The following is a 23,843-nucleotide window of genomic DNA, read 5'->3' on the forward strand; positions in this document are numbered from 1 at the left end:
TGGATCTGGAAACGAGAAGGTGGGATGGGTTAGTGAGGTGAAGAGGGAGTAGGATAGTGAAAGGAGTGCTGTACTGTTGGCAGCTTCAACCCGGTAGACACCGGGTGCTGAGCTTTGGTGCAAGTATTGGATCGGTGTCCGTCCGCATATGCTGTTGGTGCGGCTTATGTGTTGCTGCAGTGTGGTGAACTGCGTGCTGCTTGTTGAGCGAGAGATGGAAGTGTGAGTTTTTGGGTGAGATAAGTATGCAGAGAGTTTGAGCTTATATTGGTTAGTGGGTTATATGACATTTAACATGCTAACATTCACAGTTCTGTTTAGGTGCGGCACTCACTAACCTTCACAATATCATCCAGATACAGTGCAGGCCAATGTTCTCAATTCCAAGTGTGGCACATGCTAGCAATCAAGTTCCATCCAAGTTTTGCAGGTGCTAACATTCACAATCCTATTAGATATGGCACGGGCCAAAGTTAGGAATTCTGTCTAAGTGTGGCACATGCTAACATTTACAGTTTCATTTATGTGTGGCGCTTGTTGACATTCACAATCCTATCTAGATGTGGCGCAGGCTAATGTTCTCAATTCTAGGTGTGGCACATGCTAGCATTCATGTGGCAGGAGCTAACATTCATAATCTTATCTAGATGCGGCGCAAGCTAACATTCACAATACTATCTAGATGCGGCAAAGGCTAAAGTTCTCAATTCTAAGTGTGGCATGTGCTAGCATTCATAATCCCATCTAGGTGCGAGGCAGGCCAAAGCTAATAATTCTAAGTGCGGCGCATGCCAACATTCATATTTCTATCATTTTTCCATCATGTGTGGCGTTTGCTAACCGTCTTAATTCCATCAAAGTAGAAAGATGCTGACATTCACAAACCTATCTAGATCCGACGCAGGCTAGCGTCCACACTTCACTCCAGGTGTGACACTTGTTAACATTGACTACTAGTGTGTTAGGATGCAGTGCAAGGCAACATATCAAACACTGTCATGGATAAAATGTGGCCGGTGGTCACAAAACTTTCTAAGTATGCATGGGCTAAGTCTATAGCAGTTAGAGTGGCGGGGGCTTTCTGTTGTAGAGTAATTGCTCTACACCCCACCCTTGCCACACTTAGTTTTTGTTGGTGTCTGTTGACTGCGGGCTTCCCCTGCAAACACAACTTGGAGCCGCCAATGTAGGAGCCGGCCCTTTGCCTCGGGCCCTTAGCCGCAGGGGCTGCCGGGCAGTGGGCTGCCCTGGGAGGGTCACTTATGGCCTTTGGGTGAACCAATCAGGGCAGGGGGTTGGTCTGGGAGCACTCTAAGCGGGGGTGGGGGAGTGCAGGCTAGATGGGGGGCTCCTAGGGCCTGGGGGCACATGTCATTATTCCTGATTTGCTCAAAATGGAGGCGCGAGTACTGAGGCTCCAAAGGACCCACTCACCTGGCTCCTGGTGGAAATGGAGCCGGCGAGGTCTGCGCTGGCTGCTAGACCAGGAAACACGTTGTGGATCCTCCAATCAGGGAAGGCGGTTGGTCTGGGAGGCACTATAGGAGCACTGTTGGTAAAAAGAGAACGGTGGTGGATCTTCCAATTAAAAACTGACCAATTCAGCCAGCAGTGAGTCCATTCCTTGGCAAACACTATCCACCCTCTTTTGAATATTCTATAATTTCTTTATATACCACTCCCCTGACAAGAAACGGGCAGAGAATTTCATTCCAGAGTACTGTGATTAATAATCTCCCATCAAGACATTCTGCCGAAAGTATGACATGCAATTGATTGAAGGCACATTGGGCATTACATTGCCCTGAATACATAAGAACACTGCAGTAGCCAGTCATCCTCTAACAGGAAACAATTTCACAGGTTCAGAGATTTCATCTCAGTTTGAAATGTATTATTTTTATTTTCATTCTAGAGCACTGATCAACAACTTCCCAGTTAGACACCATGATTAAAGGATGGCATTCAACTGGCTGCCGGCACACCTGGCCCCAAACTGCCAGAATGCACAATAACACTGGCAGCCAATATGGATCACTATGGAGAGTGAATCTGAAAAAAGGATGGCCTAAAATTCGCTGAAGGCTTATTGAGCACTACTTTGCCCAGAATGCACTAGAATATGCTATATTCCACTGTGCCCTACAATCAAATACATCTAATGTAAACTGCTCAAGTGTGCTCACGTTTTTCTATTTAACACAGTGTGGCAGTTCACAACAGTTTCTAAATGTCAAGGTACCTTGTGGATGCAAGATTACCACGTGACAGGGAGATAAGCATGGGCATTTCCTCAAATATGGAGCCCAACTAAAGTTATAAAATCATGCGCCTGAATGATGGCAATTGGAAATAGCCAGCAACACGGAGAGGGTGACATCCGCGTACGAATGGCCGGTGAGTTTATACTTGCGCTTTACATTTCCAAGCGCGAGATACACAGTAATGAGCAGCCTTCTCCGACACTTTGCATATTATTAGATTTAGGCACATATGGAGATCACTGTACCCAGGCTTACACGGAGCCTCTATAGAGGCGCCCTGACATACTATGCCTTATGTCTGGTGCCTTTGCAGATCCAGAGCAGTAGGGAACTGCCCTACTTAGAGCGTCCGCGACATGCAATTAAAAACAAAAAGAGGACATTCAGTAGATATTACTGGCGAGTTGGAACACTGTGAGGCAATTAATAATTGTAAGTAGACAAATACATATTCATACTATAATATATTCCTCGTGCCACAAGTAGCATCATGGGTTTAAACTCAAACAGAGTAAACTGCTGCCAATATCGTACACAGTCGACATGAAGCTGCCTTTAAAGAATACAGCGCTATTCTCTTTGGTGCCTTTCCAGACGTGGTCGTAGCAATATAAGCAACTTTACTGGGAAATCCGGAATACCAATACGCGCACCGCATTAGCTGAGAGAAGCCGCCCTACATCTCCAGTGAGAGGTGAATGTGCATCTTCTAACTAGTAATTAAAAACAAAAGATAATGTGTTTTGTGCACACACAGAAATGAGTCAAATACCTAGAAATATAGGCAATCCTTCCCGAGACTGGAATGACTAACATTAGAGCAACACAGGAGAAGCGGGCAAAAAGACCATGTTCTGTTCGGGATAATGTTTTGCGTTAACGAGACATACTGATAATACTTGAAGTGCAAAAAAGCATGACATTCTGTTCTTGGAATTTACAGAGTCATGGAAGCGCAGCACATGTCTTGTGTGTATCTGTTATGCTCACCTGGCTCCCACAGGGGCGTCGGTCGAACTCGGATAGCTGCGGTGTCCACCCATGTGATGCGTAGTGCAGCGATGACTGACTGGATCTGCCCTCCTAATCTTGTCTCCTTAACCCGTAGAAATATTCTCCTGCAAGTGGAGAGATGGATTTAGCCACTTGTGGATTCAAGTGATGGCACCCCCACAGTCCTCCCCAACTAATCACCTCCGAAATGCACTCACAGCAATCTCACCTTATATTCTTGAAAGATGAGCTCTCCATCCTGCGTGGATTTGCAGGGGTGCGTCGATTCCAGTTACTTCACTGGTTTGAAGGCTCGGGAGAGTTCCGGAGAGTATTGACTCTGAGGTTCCTGGTGAGGACCAGTAAGTATTAAGTTCATAGAGTTCAATATGACCGATGTTCACTCTTGTTCCCCCCCTTCCTTTCTTGTCTTGCAGCTGGCTCGTGAAAAGATGCTCTTGTGGCAGCTGGTGGCGCTCAGGTAAGAGTCTGTATTACCCGGCGCTGTCCGGTAAATGTTGCACAAGGAAAACGTGTTGTTTTGTCTCTCTTTACAGATGCGGCACGTGAAAATATGGAGAGTCACAAAAAGATGCCTCCGGTGGTAAATCAGGTAAGTCTATGGTGGTAAGAATTATATTTGTTGGTTCCCTTGTGGTTTTCTTTGGTCTCCTAGGTGCCGGCGTTCGGCGAAGAAATGATGGCGGCAGCACCGACCCGAAGGATGCTGTGAAGACTGGCGAGTATGGCACTGCGCTGCAGCTGGAGGTGCGGCGCATGCAGAAATGATGATCTTTACAGGTCCGGAGACAAGATGGATCCAGAATCAGGTGTGGAATAGAAATAAGTTTGTTTTCTAACCTTGTCCCTTTCTTTCCTCTGTTTTAGGAGCTCCGGATTCGAGGCGGGCGTGGCAGAAGACTGGATACAGGCTGCAGGCACAGTGAGTGTTACGCTGCTGGATGCAGAATAACGCGAAGCGTGTGTTGCTGGTCGGGTGTGGTTTAAATAGCCTCAAAAGTAATCCCAGGTAAAGTCCCTAGAACCACACCAGAGTAGAAAAAAATAGTCCCTGTAGAAAAATAGTCCCTTTCAGGCTTCATGTTGGATTGGAGTCATTTGCAGCATGGTCTGCCTGAAGGTAAGTAAGGACTATGAGCCTGGCACCTAAGGTGCCAGGACTGAACCCAGATAGCCCCTAGCCGGGGCTGCTGAGGTTTTACTAAATGTCTAGATGCCTGCTCCCGGGGCTGATGGGCTTGGTCCGGATGCCTGGGGGTAGGCATCATGACAATATCTCCAAAGAAGGGAGAAAGTTATTCTCTCCATCAAACCGTCCAACTGTCACGGCGACCCATGTCCAGCCCAACTTATAAAAGACGCTGCCCGTGACCTCTCCCCTTTCATTATCAAACAATGCCTCATTCACCTCAGGCACCATACCCTGCAACTTGAAACGCTCCTGGGTCCTCTCCCTCCTTAAAAAACAAACTCTTGACCCCAACATCCCCACCAACTACCGTCCCATAACCACAGTGCCATTCCTACTCAAAATTCTGGATAAAGCCTACCTACAAATTCAGCACCACCTGGAACAAAATCACCTCCTAGGTGTTCGCTAGTCGGGATTCAGACCCCAGCATGCTACTGACACTGCTCTCTTCGATTTTAAGGCACAAATAGATACTCTAAGAGACAAAAGGCAGCACAGCACTTCTACTACTCCTTGACCCATCAGCCGCATTCGACTTGGTAGACCACTCAATACTATGCAACCATCTAGTCTCCGCAGCCTGCTTCTCCCAGGAAGCAGTTGCATGGATCAGTCCTTCCTAGATAACAGGACAATGCGAGTCTTCTCGACCATAGCAGCAGCAGATCCTACACCTATCTCATGCGGTGTACCCCAAGGCTCCTGCGTTTCCCCTACTTAGATAACATCTTCACAAAGCCCCTTTTCGGTGATCTAGATGGTCTAGGTATCACCTACACTAATTATCCAGATGATACACAGATCCTCATCCCATTGACGGGAGATTATGACAAGGATTTGGGCTTTGTAAACAGAGTCTACCTCATCATCAAGGCATGGATGTCCTCTTACGGTCTATGTCTGAATGATGACAAAACAGAACTCCTTATCCTAGGTACACCATACAACATAAAAAAACTAGGCCCTAACTACGCCTCATTCGCAATTGACAACAACATCACCACTGTGGCCAAGGTAGTCAAAACACTTGGCTTCCACCTAGATTCCACGCTCTCCTTTGGCAAACAAGTTAATACTTTAGCTTCCAAGTATAGGCGGTGGCTGAGGCCAATCAGAGCAGCCAAGCCCTTCCTCTCGCCCAACAACTGTATCATCCTAGCACGAGCATTAATCCCATGTAAACTGGATTATTGCAACGCCCTATATATTGGCAACAATAAACATATCGTCTCTAAAATTCAGACTCTCCAAAACAATACCTTTAGAGCTGCCCTAAATCTCCCCAAAAAGGCCCATATATCTGACCTTAGGAGATCAGCCAACTGGCTATCTACTAAAGACAAAATCCTCCTCAAAACTGCATCCCTGACACACAAATGCCTTAACCACGCAGCCCCACAATACCTCTCAGACAGATTTAATAGACAAACAGCCTCTCGCCCACTAAGAATGGTCAACTCCAAGTTCCTACTAGTACCTAGATTTAGGCTCACCAAATCCGGTGGGGGTAGCTTCCCTATCAAAGCAGCTCAATATTGGAATTCGCTTCCCCTTGCATTAAGGGAAGACCTACCATACCTGCAATTCCAAGCTAGTCTGATCCACTGGCTAAAGGAACAGGACGTCTGACCAGACTTTATATGTATCTATCCTGCACCTAGTGTACATATGAGACCATACTGCCCTACTATATTTATGTAGGTCTTACAGATCTATGCCACACTCTGTATACCCTCTTTCTGCCTGCCTATTGCGACATCTATACAGCACTGTAACCACAGCTGTACCCACTTGTAAATGCCTCAACATATTCATGTATGTCTCACAGTTCTATGCCTTTCACTGTACACTCTCTCCTTGCCATGTCATTGTCTCATATATACAGCACTGTAACCACAGCTGTAACTATCTCTGTACATTTGTAACCTAAGCTTAACAACCCGCTTATGCCTTTGCGCCCGAATACCCCTGGGTCTGGTGCGCAATATACATAATAAAACAAACATCTCCAAATGTGGTAGAAATTGCTGCAAATCATACCAAGTGATTATTTTGAGTATACAACATTTTTATAAGACCGTCCTGAGGAAAGTGGACAAAGAAATACTGCCTCACTGAAAACGGTCGACAACGGTGGCGATGGCTTGTGAACAAAAAAAAAAACACGATCCAGAGTAAACTTGATTCTTGAGGGGCTAAGCAGTCCAGACCCCATAAGTAGAACAAGTTGGTCAATAAAGCATCAATTAGTTTGAAATAAAATTGAGACACTGTTTGTAGATGTTTGTGCTCCCAGGCTATTGGCCATTAAAGAACACAAGGATTTGCCATATACGGTATTCTGGGGTATACATAACTTCACACTTTGTAAACGTGGGAGGGAGGTTGAAGAGGTGACGTGATGGGATTCAAAAAAAATCAATTCAAACAAAGATCTGAGAAGAAAATACTGGTCACACTTACTTTTCTTAACCTATCCACTCTTAGATAGGTGGTGCACCAGCGCGCTCTAGGGCCAGGTGGGTTTAGGAAGGGCAAGCTAACTGCTGCTCTGTCCTCCTTCTTTCTTGCAGTTGATACCCTGATGATTCCACCTCATCACACACCTACAATCACCTTGGCTGGCAGGGGAGGAGGGACAGGGTTAACAGTTGATCCAGCCAAGGTTCGGAGCCAGCGTTTCCCTTCGGATGTTCCTTTCAGCCATCACTACATTTTCCATCCACTGCCTTTCTATTTTCCCTTCACCCATGCAACTAAATCCCCATCACGCTTTCCCTATGGCTCTTTTTTCCTATTTAAGTTGGCCTTTCTTTTTATTGAACGCTTTTCCTTTGCCACTCAGACCGTTTTCCGTTCTTTTTTCTCTGTACATTCTCTCGCTTTCCACGCCTCCATCTCTTAAGGTCCATCAGTCACGGCCAGCCATCCCCTGAATAGCAGATTGGTTATGACTGTAGTAGATGCTTGCAATTCGCAATAATAAAAGACTTCAAAGTGGGTTTGAGGCGAATACTAAATTTTGGGGAGCTCAAATTCTAGGTTATGCTTGATTTTCAAATTCCTTTGAGCAAGAGATCAGCCGTCCCAGCCAAATATCTTGGTGCCTGGCTGTAGGGCGATCCCTTTGTCTCACAAACATTTCACAGTACAGATTCCCTTTCACGCAAAACTCTGAGAAGAATTGCGTTTGCCTCTTTCCCCCCGAAGTGGCTCTTTTGACATGAACATATTTAGTGAACAAGAATCACAATCTTTTGGTGGAGTCCAGGTAGGTGGCAGGAACACTGGGAGGGGCTAATCTCAAAAAGGGCGCAAGGTGGCGAATGGGCACTGCTTAGAAAGGCCTTCTCTTCACTAGACATTCTGGGTTTGAAAGAGGTACTGGTAGAGAATCCCCTGTCAGCTGCTCACAATATCCAACTAGTCTGTGTCTTTGGCCTGTGCAGAGAAGATGGCAAATAAAAGAGCAAGAACTTACATTTTCTAAATAAAAAGAAAAGCATGTGTTACGGTATAGGCGCAGCATTAATCTTCGGTGCAGATTTTTGTGTTGGTATGTGACAGTAATATAAATATTCGGCTGCAGCGGTCAGATATAAACATTACAGGGCAAAAGGAGAAGTTAAAAATCGGTTTTAAAATGTTTTAAATGTAAAGGCCCTTTTTCCTAAAACATGAACTCATCTTCATGAAGTAAGGGCTGCGACAAAGAAATGACGTGGCAATGACCCATTCTGAATATTCTAATTGTTGAGTTCACAAAATATGGTTTTTAAGCAGGTTTTAAATATTTCAATATGTCACTAGTTGCTTTATCGTGTTTGTAATCCGGTTTTGGAATTTTTAAAATATTGAATGACTATGTGCAATTGGTTTGAATTGCCAATGTTGCTCATTTGACTAGTATCAGTGTTTTTTTTCCATAATAACTGGTTTAATGCGAGTAGGTTTTTGGTGCATTTCTCAATCGTTAAATGCTTTTTCACACCAACACCATGCATGTGCTTATTGTTGTCAATATATTACACCTTTAAGGAACCCACTGCCTTTGGATTCTAGAAAGCAGGCATACAACAATGTCTTGCCTGGAGTATATGGCTTGAGGTGCATATTTACTCCTTGTGGCAAAACAAGGGCCATTTTAGGATGTATTTGATATATTTAGAAGAAAAAAACATTTGAGCCACGTCACGCATGCCACTGCCCATCCCAGTAGCCATCACTGGATGTTCACCTATAGTTCAGAGCCGCATGAACAAAGAATTGTGGGTATGCATATTAGCACAAATGTAACCTCTAGAAAATTTGCATTTGTCTTACAGGCCAGTGCTGTACACAGCTTCTTCAACCCAAGAAAAGACTTCAAACAACTGCATACTGTTTTCACTCTTATTACAGATCAGTGCAGTAAAGTCCCACATTATTGCAGCTGGAGCTTTGGGGTATGTTTAGCAAACACCAGCAAAGTTATGATGGGTTTAAAAAGGCTGCACAATACCATAACAGTTATCCTTTATATAGTCACTGTTTGCAATGCAGGAGTCAGCAGATTTGTTTCCAAAACTACCTTGAAGCCTTTTCTTTTACTTGGAGTTCTCAGATGTTCTGAGCACAGCCGAGAATATTGTAGAAAGGTTACTTAGCATGCAGTTAGAACTAGTTTTACTACACTGGTTCACTCTCACCATATATCAATAGTGAATGGAATTACAACACTGGAATGGAGGGAGGATCATTCTTGGCAATTCAGAGGATTCCCAGAGAGCCAGGCCTTAAAGAGTAACGTTTTCAGAATGCTGCAAAACCACCCCCAGTAGGTTCCTTATAGGACTCTGCAATGGTCAGATGAACGGTGTATTGGTAATGTAGGTTCCATTTTTTTCTGAATGTCCAATAGGGCATGGGCATTGTTTTGCGGCTGAGACGGAAAAATAATTTCCAATACTCCTTTTCAAGATTCCCATCAAACCACTTTTTGGTCTATGGAATGGCCATAGGTGCACATTTGGAGGTAGCTAAAACTGCCAGTCAGTTTGTTTGTTTTAATGAGCAGTAACTCCCAGGAGCTTGTATGTGACTCCACTCAAAGTGGCGATCGATAAAAATCACTGGAACAAAGGGTATGAATTTAAAAAAGAAATGCGTTTGTTCTGCAACACACACATTTTTTTTTAAAAAAGAGTGCTTTTTCCACTCTAAGAGTCCGAGGTCCAAGAATGGCACATCTTTTTCCGTGAAAAATTACAAAAATAGCTTGTAGAGCAAGGTGAGGACTCCCAACACTGAAACGTGCAGTAAAAATCTGAAGAGGGCGGCCAGAGGCAGGGTTTAGGGAGAGGACTGTCATTGGATGGGGGCAGTATGACCCAGAGGACAGGGATTGGTTTAGAGGAGAAATACAGTTTTAAATTAAAAGTGAAACCGTTTTTTTCTTTTACCGGTGATTCCCAGCCAGACGACGGGGAATATTCATGGGCTTGTGAATCCATGCCAGACCCCATACTGGAGAAACTAAACAAACAAGCGGTGGCGTAACAGAGTTCCTCCAGTCCATCTTTCAGGGGTACTCCCAGGGACAGTACAGCTATGACCCCCCTTAAAGCACCTTGGTAGCACATCTTAAGGTTTACATCGAGTAATACTGCCAAATGCTAGACTTAGTCATTTCTGTATTACAGTGTCAGCAGTATCCTGTGGTTTTGCCTAATTAAATTACTTCTTTGTAATTTCCTTAGACAACATTACTTTGTGGGGAAGTACCTTTTTATATGTGTTTTGGAGGGTTGGGTGTTTGGGGACGGGGGTAGTGGTGCAATACGTGGTGAGGGACTCCCTATTTTAAATAAATATATAAACCCGCTGTCGAAGCAAATTACAACTAAGTAATTTACTTCGGCAAAACCACATAGAACTATTTCAACATTTAATGTTTGCTCCACTGGTAAAGGGAAACGAGTGAAGCTGCTGAGGTAGCCCAGCACGTACACATTTATTTACTGCCATTCTTTCCCCGAGTGGAGTCATGTTCTGGACTTTCCATTCCTTCCACAGCAGCTTCTCGTGGGGGGCAAAGTGCTGGCTACTGTAGAAATAGAACTTTGTGGGTTTCTTTGCTCATATATCCGCACAACAAAGTCAGAGTAAACGTCAGTCTTCTTTACAAGTGAAGCAGTTTAAAAAAAATAGCATTCATATAGTGAATGTCCACCTTTTTATCCAAGCTCCACTCCAGTAGAACTGCATAATAACCACTGCGAAAATGCCCACAATAAACACATGTCTAAGCTAAATATTCTTGTTTTGAGATGCCAATCTGAAGTAGACAAATATAAACTAAAATACAACTTAATCTGCTAATCAAACAGTGGAGAACACAAACTAAGAGTGGGAACATTTTACATTAGTCCAGTGGCTTTAAATAAGCACTCGCTGGTTTAAAGGAGAAATAACATATCGCTCCTGGGGTAGCTTACAAATGTCAAGAAACGACAGTATTGGCACTGGGTTTGGAACAGAAGCACTGCAGGCGTTTAACATATTGCGCTAATAATTAGAATGTTCCCAAAGTGTGCATGCGTTTCAGTGAAAGAAATGTAGTTAGGAGACAGATGAAACGATTAGTACGTTTGCGTGGTGTTGTTGCGTCACTCTGCGCGCTACCTCTTGATAGCTTATATGCCTGGACTGTCGCTTATAGGGTTGACTTAAGGTATCACCATACCTTAGTTCAAAGACATTATTTAGTACGTCACCCCTGCAGAGCGCCTGGCCAACTTGTTTCAATTAATTGGATTGATTCCAGTAATTGTGTGTCAAATTATTGGTTTGTTTGTTCAATTGCCCCCATGTTAACACAGGTTTCGACCACATTCTATCCTCTTCAAGACAGGGAGATTTTAAACACAAAAAATGTTGTATATCAAAAATATGGATATTTAATGTTACCATACCCACATCGTTATTACATTATCATGAAAGTTGAATAAGTTAACATTCCCACATCACAACTTGTTTCCCATAGAAATGTTACAAAAATATTCATTAAATCAGATTCAACATCAGTTCATGAAAGCACATAATGTGTCAAAATAGTAATTAAGGACAAGGCAGATAAATTGGGGCTGGCATGGGGAGGATTGGTGGGATGAGACAGACAAGAGATGCACACATTAGTTGTAACTAAGCATCCTAATATGGTGCATAATACATATGAGGTCTACCACGAGCAGTATCAAACCCATCACCTTTTATTATTATTTTGTTAGATATCACCACAACACATATCCTCATTTTCCTATCTTGTTACCTTGTTGGTCCAAAAGTGATTGTTTTCTTCCCTTTAAAATTGATAGCTTAGCCATCATCACACCTTATTTAAAGCAGTTTAATCTTTAATTGGTACCATCCTTACATTGTTTCTCCACCCGAGTAACTGTGAAAACTATATTGTCATGCTTGGTGGTATTCTGCCCCATTGTTTTTTATATTATTTTGTCCCTAACCATTGTATCAGCCAAGTGTTTGCTCACCTTTTTTGTAATGTAACTTAGTAAGAATCCAGGTTTTACTTCAAAGTCATATCTTGGATAACAATGCCTTCTTTTCCTGCAAGTACAATAATATTATGTTCTCCTCCAGATTACATCTTCAGCGATTTGAACCTTATAATATATTATCCTCTTAATATAGTTATTGTTTCCATGTATAATCTTGGGCCACCCTCTACTTTCATCTATGCATGGCATGATTTCCAGTCACCCAGTTCCACATCGTTATGGTTTGCTTTGAAGGTACTCAATGTATATGAGGCTACCCGCAGTTAAATCCATAATATTATTCAATTATATTTGCTTCCTTATTCCATAGGCCATGCCCAAGGTATCATTGCCTTACCTTGCTTTTCAACCCTCCCGTCCCCTGCACACTGTAAATGTGTTGGATCTACCAACTACTATAACCTAAAGGTACTGTTTACTGTAGGTAAACAAAACATATTCAAGCAAAGAAATTCAAACAAAATTATTTTTTTGTAAAACACGTAGGTGTATATATTTTGTTTTTAAATTGCAACTTTAAGTACAAAGACCAATACAAAAACAATCTCAGTATTATTACAAAGAGCAAACAAAATGTGAAGAAGTGTTGCCAGTAGTCTGCTTTTGAGTGGCGACGTGTTTCGAGGATGGACACCTCTTCTTCTTAGGCCTAAACAGACTATAAACAGAATGTATATATTAAAAACGGGGATTTGTCAACATATATTTATACAGTAATACCTATAAGTTCAAGGGGGTTCCAGAAAGAGTTACTTTTTCTAAGGTTTCAACATTAACAGTGCTAGTATATTCTCATCCACATTAGTTTTTTGTTATTTGTTACCTTAAATTGACTCACTGAAATTACCTGATCAAATGACCAAAATGTACATTATATGAACTTGTTTGAAATTCGCTAAGTGCCCACGTGGGGAAACTAACTACATGGCATTGCTCGTAGACTCGAATAAACATAGTTACCTGGTAGTGGAAGGTTGAGTGATATAGATTCAATGTCTGACGTCCCTGAGACAGGGAGGGGTGGTGCATACAATCGATGCCGGGATTGCCTTCGAAAGTGAAGGTGCTGGTGATAACTCAAAATGTGCCTGGAATGGGCAAGCCTAAAGGGGCTAGTTCAATCTGAAAGATGTATGGGTAGAGGAAAGAGACTTGTGTCAAAAGGCGGTCAGTCTAAGTAATGCAATCCTAATTAACCGACAGATTATGCATAATTTACACTATACTTATGCTGGGTATAAAACCAGTTCAAGTGAACACTAGTCACTAGCGACTGTCAGCGATGCTCCAGATAGCACGTAGAACGTAATTTCGCCCAATTGAAAACAATCTCTAAAGAAAACAGAATAGTAGAAAAAAGTTGAAAATACATAAGAGTACAGTGTATAATCTGTCAATACGTGGCTAAAGAACGGGAATATGCCGTAGAGGTGACAAGAAAGCAAAAGAACTAAGAGAGATAATACTAATTTACGTACCCAAATAGTGGGGGAGACTGGGTATTAGTCCGATCGTCAGACATCCTTGCATGGAGTCAGAGGGCCCATGGTTGAAAATATACCAAGGATAGGCTCGGTCATAGATCGATAATAGGTATCCGATTCTAAAGACAGGTAGCAAAGAATAAAGTTTAGTCACTGAGTGCTCCCAACCTATTGCTAAGTTGAGAGTTCCTAATCTAAAGGTCTTTCTGGTTCTAATGCGCTTGTACTAACCTGTTGCTGCAGGATCGGGAGTGCTGTGCAGAATGAGCATCTAGGTATCGGCGACCGTTACCATGGTAACTAGGTCCGCCATTTTAGAAAGGGAATAGTAAACACGTGAAATGTGTAATCCAATGAGGATGCTTAGGTTGCTAGATCTCAAAAAGGGACTAATTCTGTCCACAGGGGAACAGTAAAGCGGCCATATTGGAATATAGTCCGTATGTAAAAAGCCATATATATAACGTAGTGCAGCAGGAAATAGAGACGATATGTAATACCCTACGAGGTAATAATACCGAGTAGTGCACTAAAATTCGAAAGAAAGTATTCAAGAAAATGAAAATAAACAGTAGTAAATCAGTTGACAGAATGCTGTTGGTAGGTACGGTGTGGAACAACTCGGTATGGGACTCCGAGTAATTAAGAGGGAAAAGGGACTATAATGGACACTTAAAATTTGAGTCTGCCGGGCAATGACCAGACAATTTAAAAAAACTCCAGGGCCTCAGAGCACATAATCTCCAAGTGAGTGAACAAGCACTCACTCATTTACATATACAGTGGAGACTTTCGAAACTCAGGAAAACAATATTTATAGTTAGAGGGTACACTGTATTTAACCATACCATCATTGAAATGTTCTTCAAGTGGATGAAAGTTTTCTGCATTATTTCGTGATGGGTACACATAAATAAAAACATTATTGAAATATACTCTTATGTGAATAACAGAATGGTGTGCAATACATCAATTCAATGATGTTGTATATCAAGAGATACTTTAACATCCATGGTTCAGTACTTATGAGTACCCAAATCACAAAAAAATATTTTTTTTTAAAAAAAAGAGAGTAAAAGTATAGCGGTAAAAAAATGGTAACATACTCAAGTCCCATTTCAATTCACGATGGAAAGGATTCTTATAGAAAACAATTAAGTGAATATTCTTCGTTGAGACCTTTGGGATGAACCATGTCCAAAGAGTTAATCCAAAATAGTTCCCTCCTAAGAAGCATAGAGTGTTAATCTCCACCTCTTGGGGTCTTTTTTACAACCTCAAGAATCTGAAATCTCATCTGAGCAATTTCGTGATGTTCCGAGTTAAAGTGTCTTGCCACTGGTGATCGTTGGCCGTTACATCGTATGTTCGATTTATGTTCGGACCAACGTTCCTTTGCAGGTCTCAGTTTGGCCCACAAAGTTTTCCACAGGGGCATTCGATTGTGTAAATTACCCCAGATGTCAAACAGGTGGAGTAGTCATGAATTTCTATTTTCTTGCCTGTTTGGGGATGAGAAAGCATGTTTCCCCTAGTGATGTTATTGCAGTGTGTACAATTAAGGCATGGGTAAGTACCCTTCTTTTGGGTAGTCAGAAACTGCTGATTTTCTTTAAGGGGTCTTTTTGCTTTAATTTATCCCTCAAATTTTTGCCTCTTTTGAAGCACATCATTGGAGCCTTAGGGAACAATCTCAAAAGTGATGAATCATTGTGTAATATTGTCCAATGTTTCTTGATGCTTTTACTAATTTGAAAACTCTGTCGGGAAAATTTTGATATGAACAGTAGTGGGATATCTATCACGAGATTTAGGTTTCAAAAGATCTGTTCTTGTCACGTTAAGTGATCTATTTCTTGCCTCATTGAGAACTGTGTCTGGATAGCCTCTTTGTCTAAATTTTTCAATGAGTGTGGAGCACTCGGTATCAAGACCCTCAGGTTCCGAGATAATTCTTTTAAGTCTTAGGATCTGGCTATATGGAAGGCTTTGTAACATAGCCTTAGGGTGGAAACTTGAAAAATGTATTAAGTTGTTGGCATCTGTCGGTTTGTGGTAAATGTTGGTCATGATATCACCTTTTTCAATCTTCAGAGTAACATCGAAGAAGTAAAGGGATGGATTGCCAATTTCCATAGTGAACTTGATTCTTGAATGTACTGAATTGAGGTATGTAAAAAAAGATTTTAGTTCATCATGGGTTCCGCACCAGATTCCAAAGATGTCATCAATAAAACGTTTCCAAGTTAGGATGTATACTGACCATTTAGGATGGTCTAGTACAAAGTCACTTTCAAATTTAAACATAAAAGTATTTGCGTACATGGGTGCCATGGAGGACCCTATGGAGGTTCCTGAAGTTTCAGGAATCGGAAGTAACTATTGTATAGTATGATATTGAGTAGTTCAATGACAAATTCAGCTTCACCTCTAAGATTCGTTGTATTGAGAAGTAGCCACTGGACTGCTTCAATGCCTTCAGCATGAGATATGGAGGTATACAGGCTACAGACATCTAGGCTGAATAGAATGCAGTCTGAGCCGATAGCCGTAATTTCCTTCAGACAGTTAAGGAAGTCAGTAGTGTCCTTCAAGTAGGTGGAAGTGGCTTGGACAAGTGGTTGAAGTAGCATGTATACATAAACCGAGAGCAGGGTCAAAAATACTTTCAGTACCTGCCACAATGGGTCTCAATGGGGATTTTAGGCAATCCATAAAAAGACAGGAGTGATGGGGTGCTTGGGGGTGCTTGTTAATCAAGTAGTCAAATGTTTTGTCGCTAAGCCATTGATTTAGTTTGGCTTTCTCTAAGGTTTTCAAAATTAGAGATTTGATGTTAAGGATTGGGTCCTTAGTTAGTTTCATGTATGTGCCTTCATCGCTAAGTAACTCAAGACATTTTTTATTGTAGAAGGGAGTATCCATTACAACGATAGCCCCTCCCTTATGAGCAGGCTTAATGGTTAAGGACTCATCCTTAGCCAAGTTCTCAATATGGTCAAGCTGGCTGTTTTTAATGTTCAGCGGAGAGTTTCTTTTGTAATTATTTCTGTTTAGATCATGTAAGACATTTTTCTCAAAGAGATTTAACACCGAATTTTGGATGTGAGGGTCGAAAGAGCTTTTTGGACGCATTTCCAATGTGTCATCATTTGTCTGTTGAGAATCCATACTTGGTTGTGTATCAAAAAAGTTTTGTAATCTAATTTTCCTAAGGAGACGATGTAGGCAGACTTTTTCATCAAAGTAATAGTGTTACAAGTGGGAACAAGGGATAAGCCTTTGTTCAGTATGTTTAGTTGACCACTTGATAGTATTTTACTGGAGATGTTTACTACCAGATTAACTGAGTTTATTTGTTCTTTTTTGCCCCTGTAGAAAACTTTATGTGGGCCAAACTGAGACCTGCAAAGGAACGTTGGTCGGAACATAAATCGAACATACGATGTAACAGCCAACAATCACCAGTGGCAAGACACTTTAACTCGGAACATCACGCAATTGCTCAGATGAGATTTCAGATTCTTGAAGTTGTAAAAAAGACCCCAAGAGGTGGAGATTACCACTCTATGCTTCTTAAGAGGGAACTATTTTAGATTTACTCTTTGGACACGGTTCAACCCAAAGGTCTCAATGAAGAACATTCACTTAATTGTTTTCTATAAGAATCATTTCCATCGTGAATTGCAACAGGACTTGAGTATGTTACCCTTTTTTTACCGCTATACCTTTTACTGACTTTTTTTTTTAAAAGATTTTTTTTGTGATTTGGGTACTCATAAGTACTGGACCATGGATGTTAAAGTATCTCTTGATATACAACATCATTGAATTGATGTATTGCACACCATTCTGTTATTCACATAAGAGTATATTTCAATAATGTTTTTATTTGTGTACCAATCAAGAAATAATGCAGAAAACTTTCATCCACTTGAAGAACATTTCAATGATGTATGGTTAAATACAGTGTACCCTCTAACTATAAATATTGTTTTCCTGAGTTTTGAAAATCTCCACTGTATATGTAAATGAGTGAGTGCTTGTTCACTCTTATGTGCTCTGAGGCCCTGGATTTTTTTTTTAAATTGTCTGGTCAAAGCCCAGCAGACTCAAATTTGAAGTGTCCATTATAGTCCCTTTTTCCTCTTAATTACTCAGAGTCCCATACCGAGTTGTTCCACACCATACCTACCAACAGCATTCTGTCATCAACTAATTTACTACTGTTTATTTTCATTTTCTTGAATACTTTCTTTCGATTTTAGTGCACTACTCGGTATTATTACCTCGTAGGGTATTACATATCGTCTCTATTTCCTACTGCACTACGTTATATATATGACTTTTTACATACGCACCATATTCCAATATGGCCGCTTTACTGTTCGCCTGTGGACAGAATTAGTCCCTTTTTGAGTTCTAGCAATCTAAGCATCCTCATTGGATTACACATTTCACGTGTTTAGTTTTCCCTTTCTAAAATGGCAGACCTAGTTACCATGGTAACGGTCGCCGATACCTAGACGCTCATTCTGCACAGCACTCCCGATCCTGCAGAAACAGGTTAGTACAAGCGCATTAGAACCAGAAAGATCTTTAGATTAGGAACTCTCAATTTAGCAATAGGTTGGGAGCACTCCGTGACTAAACTTTATTCTTTGCTACCTGTTTTTAGAATCGGATACCTATTATCGATCTATGACCGAGCCTATCCTTGGTATATTTTCAACCATGGCCCCTCTGACTCCATGCAAGGATGTCTGTCGATCGGACTAATACCCAGTCTCCCCCACTATTTGGGTATGTAAATTAGTATTATCTCTCTCTTATCTCTTTTACTTTGTCACCTCTACGGCATAATCCCGTTCTTTAGCCATGTATTGACAGATTATTCACTGTACTCTTATGTATTTTCAACTTTTTTCTACTATTCTGTTTTCTTTAGAGATTGTTTTCAATTGGGCGAAATTACGTTCTATCTGGAGCATCGCTGACAGTCGCTAGTTACTAGTGTTCACTTGAACTGGTTTTATACCCAGCATAAGTATAGTGTAAGTTATGCATAATCTGTCGGTTAATTAATCTTTAGTATTGCGTTACTTAGAATGACCGCCTTTTGACAGGATTCTCTTTCCTCTACCCATATATCTTTCAGATTGTACTAGCCCCTTTAGGCTTGGCCATTCCAGGCACATTTTAAGTTATCACCAGCACCTTCATTTTCGAAGTCAATCCCAGCATCGATTCTATGCACCACCCCTCCCCGTCTCAGGGAGGTCAGACACAATCTATATCACTCAACCTTCCACTACCAGGTAACTATGTTTATTCGAGTCTATGAGCAATGCCATGTAGTTCCTTTCCCCACGTGGGCACTTAGCGAATTTCAAACAAGTTCATATAATGTACATTTTGGTCATTTGATCAGGTAATTTCAGTGAGTCAATTTAAGGTAACAGATAATAAACTAATGTGGATGAGAATATACTAGCACTGTTAATGTTGAAACCATAGAAAAAGTAACTCTTTCTGGAACTCCCTTGAACTTATAGGTATTACTGTATAAATATATGTTGACAAATCCCCGTTTTTAATATATATATTCTGTTTATAGTGTGTTTAGGCCTAAGAAGAAGAGGTGTCCATCCTCGAAACGCGTCGCCACTCAAAAGCAGACTACTGGCAACACGTCTTCACATTTTGTGTTTGCTCTTTGTAATAATACCGAGATTGTTTTTGTATTTGTCTTTGTACTTAAAGTGGCAATTTAAAAAACAAAAATATATACACCTACGTGTTTTACAAAAAAATAATTTTGTTCGAATTTCTTTGCTTGAATATTTTTTTGTTTACCTACAGTAAACAGTACCTTTAGGTTATAGTAGTTGGTAGATCCAACACATTTACAGTGTGCAGGGGACGGGAGGGTTCAAATCTTGAATCTTCTCTTTCTTTGTTATTTGTAGAGGTCTTGTGCCAGGATCTCAATTCCTCCCCTGCACCTTAATATTGAAATAATAGTACTCCTTACCACTCAAACATTTACCATACTAGGTAGTGCACCTATTTTTGGAATTGTCTTACCTTACTTTTACCCCAGGTTACTGAAGGGCTAGTCTCCTGCTGGCATTGCACATGTTTTTAGCACACAGACGCCATTTTCTAAACATTTATTGTTGTTTACCTTACGCCATCACGCACTGTGCACAGCGACGTCACACGTTTGCGCGCTGCCTTGTTGCCTGCCGTTGTCCCTGCTGGCAAGGCTGCCATTGGGAATGGTAACTTATTATTGAACTCTCATGATAATGTATAATAACAATGTGGGTATGATAATATTTAATATCCATATATTAAATATACAAAAGGTTTTGTGTTAAAATAGCCCTGTCTTTAAGATGACCGAATGTGGTCGAAACACATGTACACATAGGGGCAATTGAACAAATAAACAACCAATAATTTGACGCACAATTACTGGCATAAATCCAATTAATTGAAACAATACAATGCAACAAATCCTATGAATTTAACCGCTGTTGAATACCCCCACCCCCCTCGAATGCTCAGTGAAGTGTTTGAATTAATATATGGATTTAAACACAACCACCAAAAGGCACATCTACACCACTTTATGCCCAACTGGCCTCTTATTTGGCGCAAATCGGTCCAGCCGTTTTCGCTGTGCTCGTGACTAAAGGATGCACCTTTTCACTCATCGTGGCCTTTTTACTTAGCACTTACATTCTAAAAGGTAATTAGTCAGTGGTGCAAACGGTAATATTTTCTACATTTCGTAGGTGCCTTTCACTCTTATAACGTACCATCTGGGAAGTGTCCAGAGAAACGATAGTCCTTTTCTCATCTTCAGGGCACTCCAAAGCATTAGATACACTTGTTCCTCCTGCCAATGTAAAAGGATTATCAACTTTTGACAGTTATTTAAATTTGGTTACCTTAGAGCCTTGTATGCAAGCACTTGGGGCTGTCCCTTTTAATGCTTGGCACAGATTATTTGTGAATGAAATAACCATTTAGTCATAAGGTACACCTATTTTAAGTGCTGGCAAACGTAAAAGAAGGCATTCCATTTTAAAGGATCAGGTATGTATCTATTCAATCTTTAAACAAAATAGATGCATAAACAAAACCTTTTATAGCACTATACAAATGTATCATTGCCAATCTTGCGTTGTAAATTTACAGGTTAACATTTCTCTTTTTTTACCATCCCTTCTCTCTACTTTTGAACACATTGCATCAAAATGACAAGTGTTCTTGAGACATGGCTAAGGATTATGCAATTTAATTGCAATGCTACCACAACAAAGACAGCATGAAAAGATGCAGCACATACCGCCAAAAGGTATTGCACAAACATTATGTTTGCAGGCCAGCTCCACTATCTTGCAAACGTCTTCATGAGAAGCTGTTGAAGAGGAAAAGGACCGAAAGAAAGACAGATTATTTGCTTATATCAGCAGAGGTTTGGACAGCATGGCAATTGGCTTTATTTCACCTTCACCAAGTACTAAAGATTGCTTGCATATAGAAACATTTTAAATTTTAAGATTCACGAATCATTGATGAATACAAAAATAATTTTTAAAAAAACGTACTAATGCAGTTCTACAATCGTACGCCAAGACCGCAGACGAGCATTATGCTTCAACTTCTTTATTGCGTCATCAGCTTTACAACTTTTCCTTATTTTGTTTTAAACAACAAACTTTATCCAAACACAACTGGAAAACAGTAGAAGAGACTGAGCTACCAACCCCACAAGGCAACTCGAGTAGTTTTGCTTCATTTTCATGGCCATCAATCTGGGCTCTTCTCTCTATCATGTCATATCCTGCACAAGTCCTTTCGTCCTCTTTTGCTACTCTTCAAGCAGGTAAGTACTGTATGAATTGTGTGCGTGTAACAATGGTATAAAACACTGGAGAAATACATTTACATCTGTGTAGTAGGGCTCTGCCGGGAGTATGAACATATTTGGTGATGTTTGCAGGTCGTGGAAAAACAAGAGACTTTTCCGCGGGTGGTGTTGAACGGCACTCCTGAGACGCAAGACGGGCGGGAAAGTGTATTTTTCCAGGAGCAGGAAATTCAAGCGCAGACCACGCGCCAGGCGGGCAGAGGCACGAAGAGTTTCAGCGTGGGCACGAGCCAGATCAGTCAGCAACATCCGCCCCCTTCAGGACACCGGCTTGCGGACAGAGGGTGTGCTCACATTAGCCTCGTAGTCACATTGCATTTATCAATCTGTCTACCACTCTGCCATTCGCTCACTCGGCCATTCGCTCCCTTTGCCTCCTCTCCCCTCACGACTCCATCTCCTCTTCTCTTAACTCACTAGGCTGGCTCCCATTCCACTCCCAGCTCAAATTTAACTTCCTCTGCCTAGTCTTCAAAGCCCTCTATGGTCTTGCCTCTCTGTACCTCGCCTCCCTTCTCACTTTCTATACTCCTTCTCGTTCTCTCCATTCTGTGGATCTCTTCCTTCTCTCTATTCCACCCCCCCGTGTCTCCTCCCATTGCCGCTCCTTCAAACTTCTCGCTACTTTCCGTTGGAACCGCCTTCCTCTTCCCGTCCGCTCCATCACCTCCTATCCCTTATTTCGTACTTCTCTAAAATCCTATCTCTTCCACTCCCCCCCCCCTAGCACCAAATGTTTCCTCTATCACCACCTAACCCAACTCCACCCTCCTCTCCTTCCTCCTAAGGAAGAGATATCCAATATGTTCAAGCCTGCGAGAACATCAGGCATCCCAGATCCACAGACTATTTACTGTCACCCAGAGCGACACTCTATATGCAAAGGTTACACAAACCACTAGAGAGGTGAGATTTAGAACAAAATCTGCGTGCCCAAGACCACAGCTGCCTGGTAAGATAGCCAACACGCCAGAGTTAGACCCCAGGTTGATTACATTTGTCAAGAAGTCATACAAGGACATAAAGATGGGCATGGTCAGAGACAAGCTTCTGGACCTAGCCGGTCTTATTGCAAAGATCATGGATATAATGGTATTTATTTATTGAACGTTTGTATGGTACCTATACAGGTGCCACAAGACCAAGGAGGGGTGGAGGAACATGGGAGAAAAGACAATAAGAATGGTCCTACTAGGTCTGAAACTTCATTTTACATTTAAACAAGAAGATAAATCCCTGAAATATATTGGAATGGAAATTACGGCAAACCCCCAAACATTATACCAACATAAATTTGCAGGGGTCGATTTTGGAGGCATTTTGAGAAATTAACAGTGGGCAAAGTTAGATCTCTCATGGGTAGGTATGAAGACAACTCTCAAGATGACAACTCATCCATGTATGAGTTATGTTTTTTATGCCTTACCGACATACATTAAAAAAATGCAAATTATATTGATTCAAAAGATATTTTTGAAATTTGTGTGCGCTGATAAATGCCCCAGAGCTCCTCAACGTGTTGTAGAGGACAAAAACAAAAAGGAGGAATCACACAGCCAGATACCGAAAAATGCCACTTGGCATTGCAGTTAAGGGCATTACTAGAATGGAACAGAGCTAACCTGCAATGTGATCGGGTAGAGACGGAAACAGAGAAACCCAAGCTTTAATACATGAACAAACCAGGTTAGCGTCTTGCCTAAATACTAATACACACTCTTGATTGTGATGGGTCAGAAATGTGAGGATTTTTCAAAAGATGCCATTTTATTAAATTAAAAAGGTTCGATAAACGCCATACTATCCCTACACTGACGAGGATTTCCCTGCCTAAAATAAACTAAAGGAAATGCTCTAACAAAGGATATCTGTCCCTCACACTTACACATACATACAGTAACTCAATGCATGGCAGTTCAAAGGCAACAAAAATATAACAATTGAACGCATAATATGATAACAGTCTCTTCTCAATCTGGGCGAATTCCCCTTCCCCAGATTCAAGGAGGGTTCTGATCAACAGTTCCAAAAAGAAACAAGGAAATCTTGGTTTAACAAAAAGGTTGCCACACAGTTCTTTTGTAACTCCAACTTCACAACAGAAAGATCCAACACTCCAGTGATTCAACAAATAAAATAAAAGGTTCTTCATTTTCTTGGAGGACAATTAAGCTTCAGTCTCATCTCTGTCACATAGAGAGTATTTTCTTAGTTTGTCAATACAAACATGACATTTCTCTACCAGGATGTTTGCCACAACCGAATTTTCCAGAAGAAATATAACTCTTCTACAACAGTTTTGTACAGTTCTTCGAGCACCATAAGCAACATAAATTGTCAGGATTTTTTGCCACACCCGTGTATGTCTGAAGAGGTAGAACTCCT

The 23,843-nt window shown here is 41.3% G+C and overlaps 1 protein-coding gene across 1 annotated transcript in view; it reads right to left on the minus strand.

The window, feature by feature from the left end:
- AGPS (alkylglycerone phosphate synthase) overlaps positions 1–23,843 on the minus strand; it is a 1,795,747-nt gene that overhangs the window by 1,331,994 nt on the left and 439,910 nt on the right. Inside the window, exons 6-7 of the mRNA XM_069616114.1 lie at positions 20,874–20,945; positions 20,341–20,420 (exon numbers count right to left, since the gene is read on the minus strand). Coding sequence (XP_069472215.1) covers positions 20,341–20,420; positions 20,874–20,945 — 152 coding nt within the window. The remainder of the gene's footprint in view (positions 1–20,340; positions 20,421–20,873; positions 20,946–23,843) is intronic.

Source organism: Ambystoma mexicanum, chromosome 9 (genome assembly GCF_040938575.1).
Source record: "Ambystoma mexicanum isolate Mex_15411 chromosome 9, UKY_AmexF1_1, whole genome shotgun sequence".
NCBI classification, from domain to species: Eukaryota; Metazoa; Chordata; class Amphibia; order Caudata; family Ambystomatidae; genus Ambystoma; species Ambystoma mexicanum.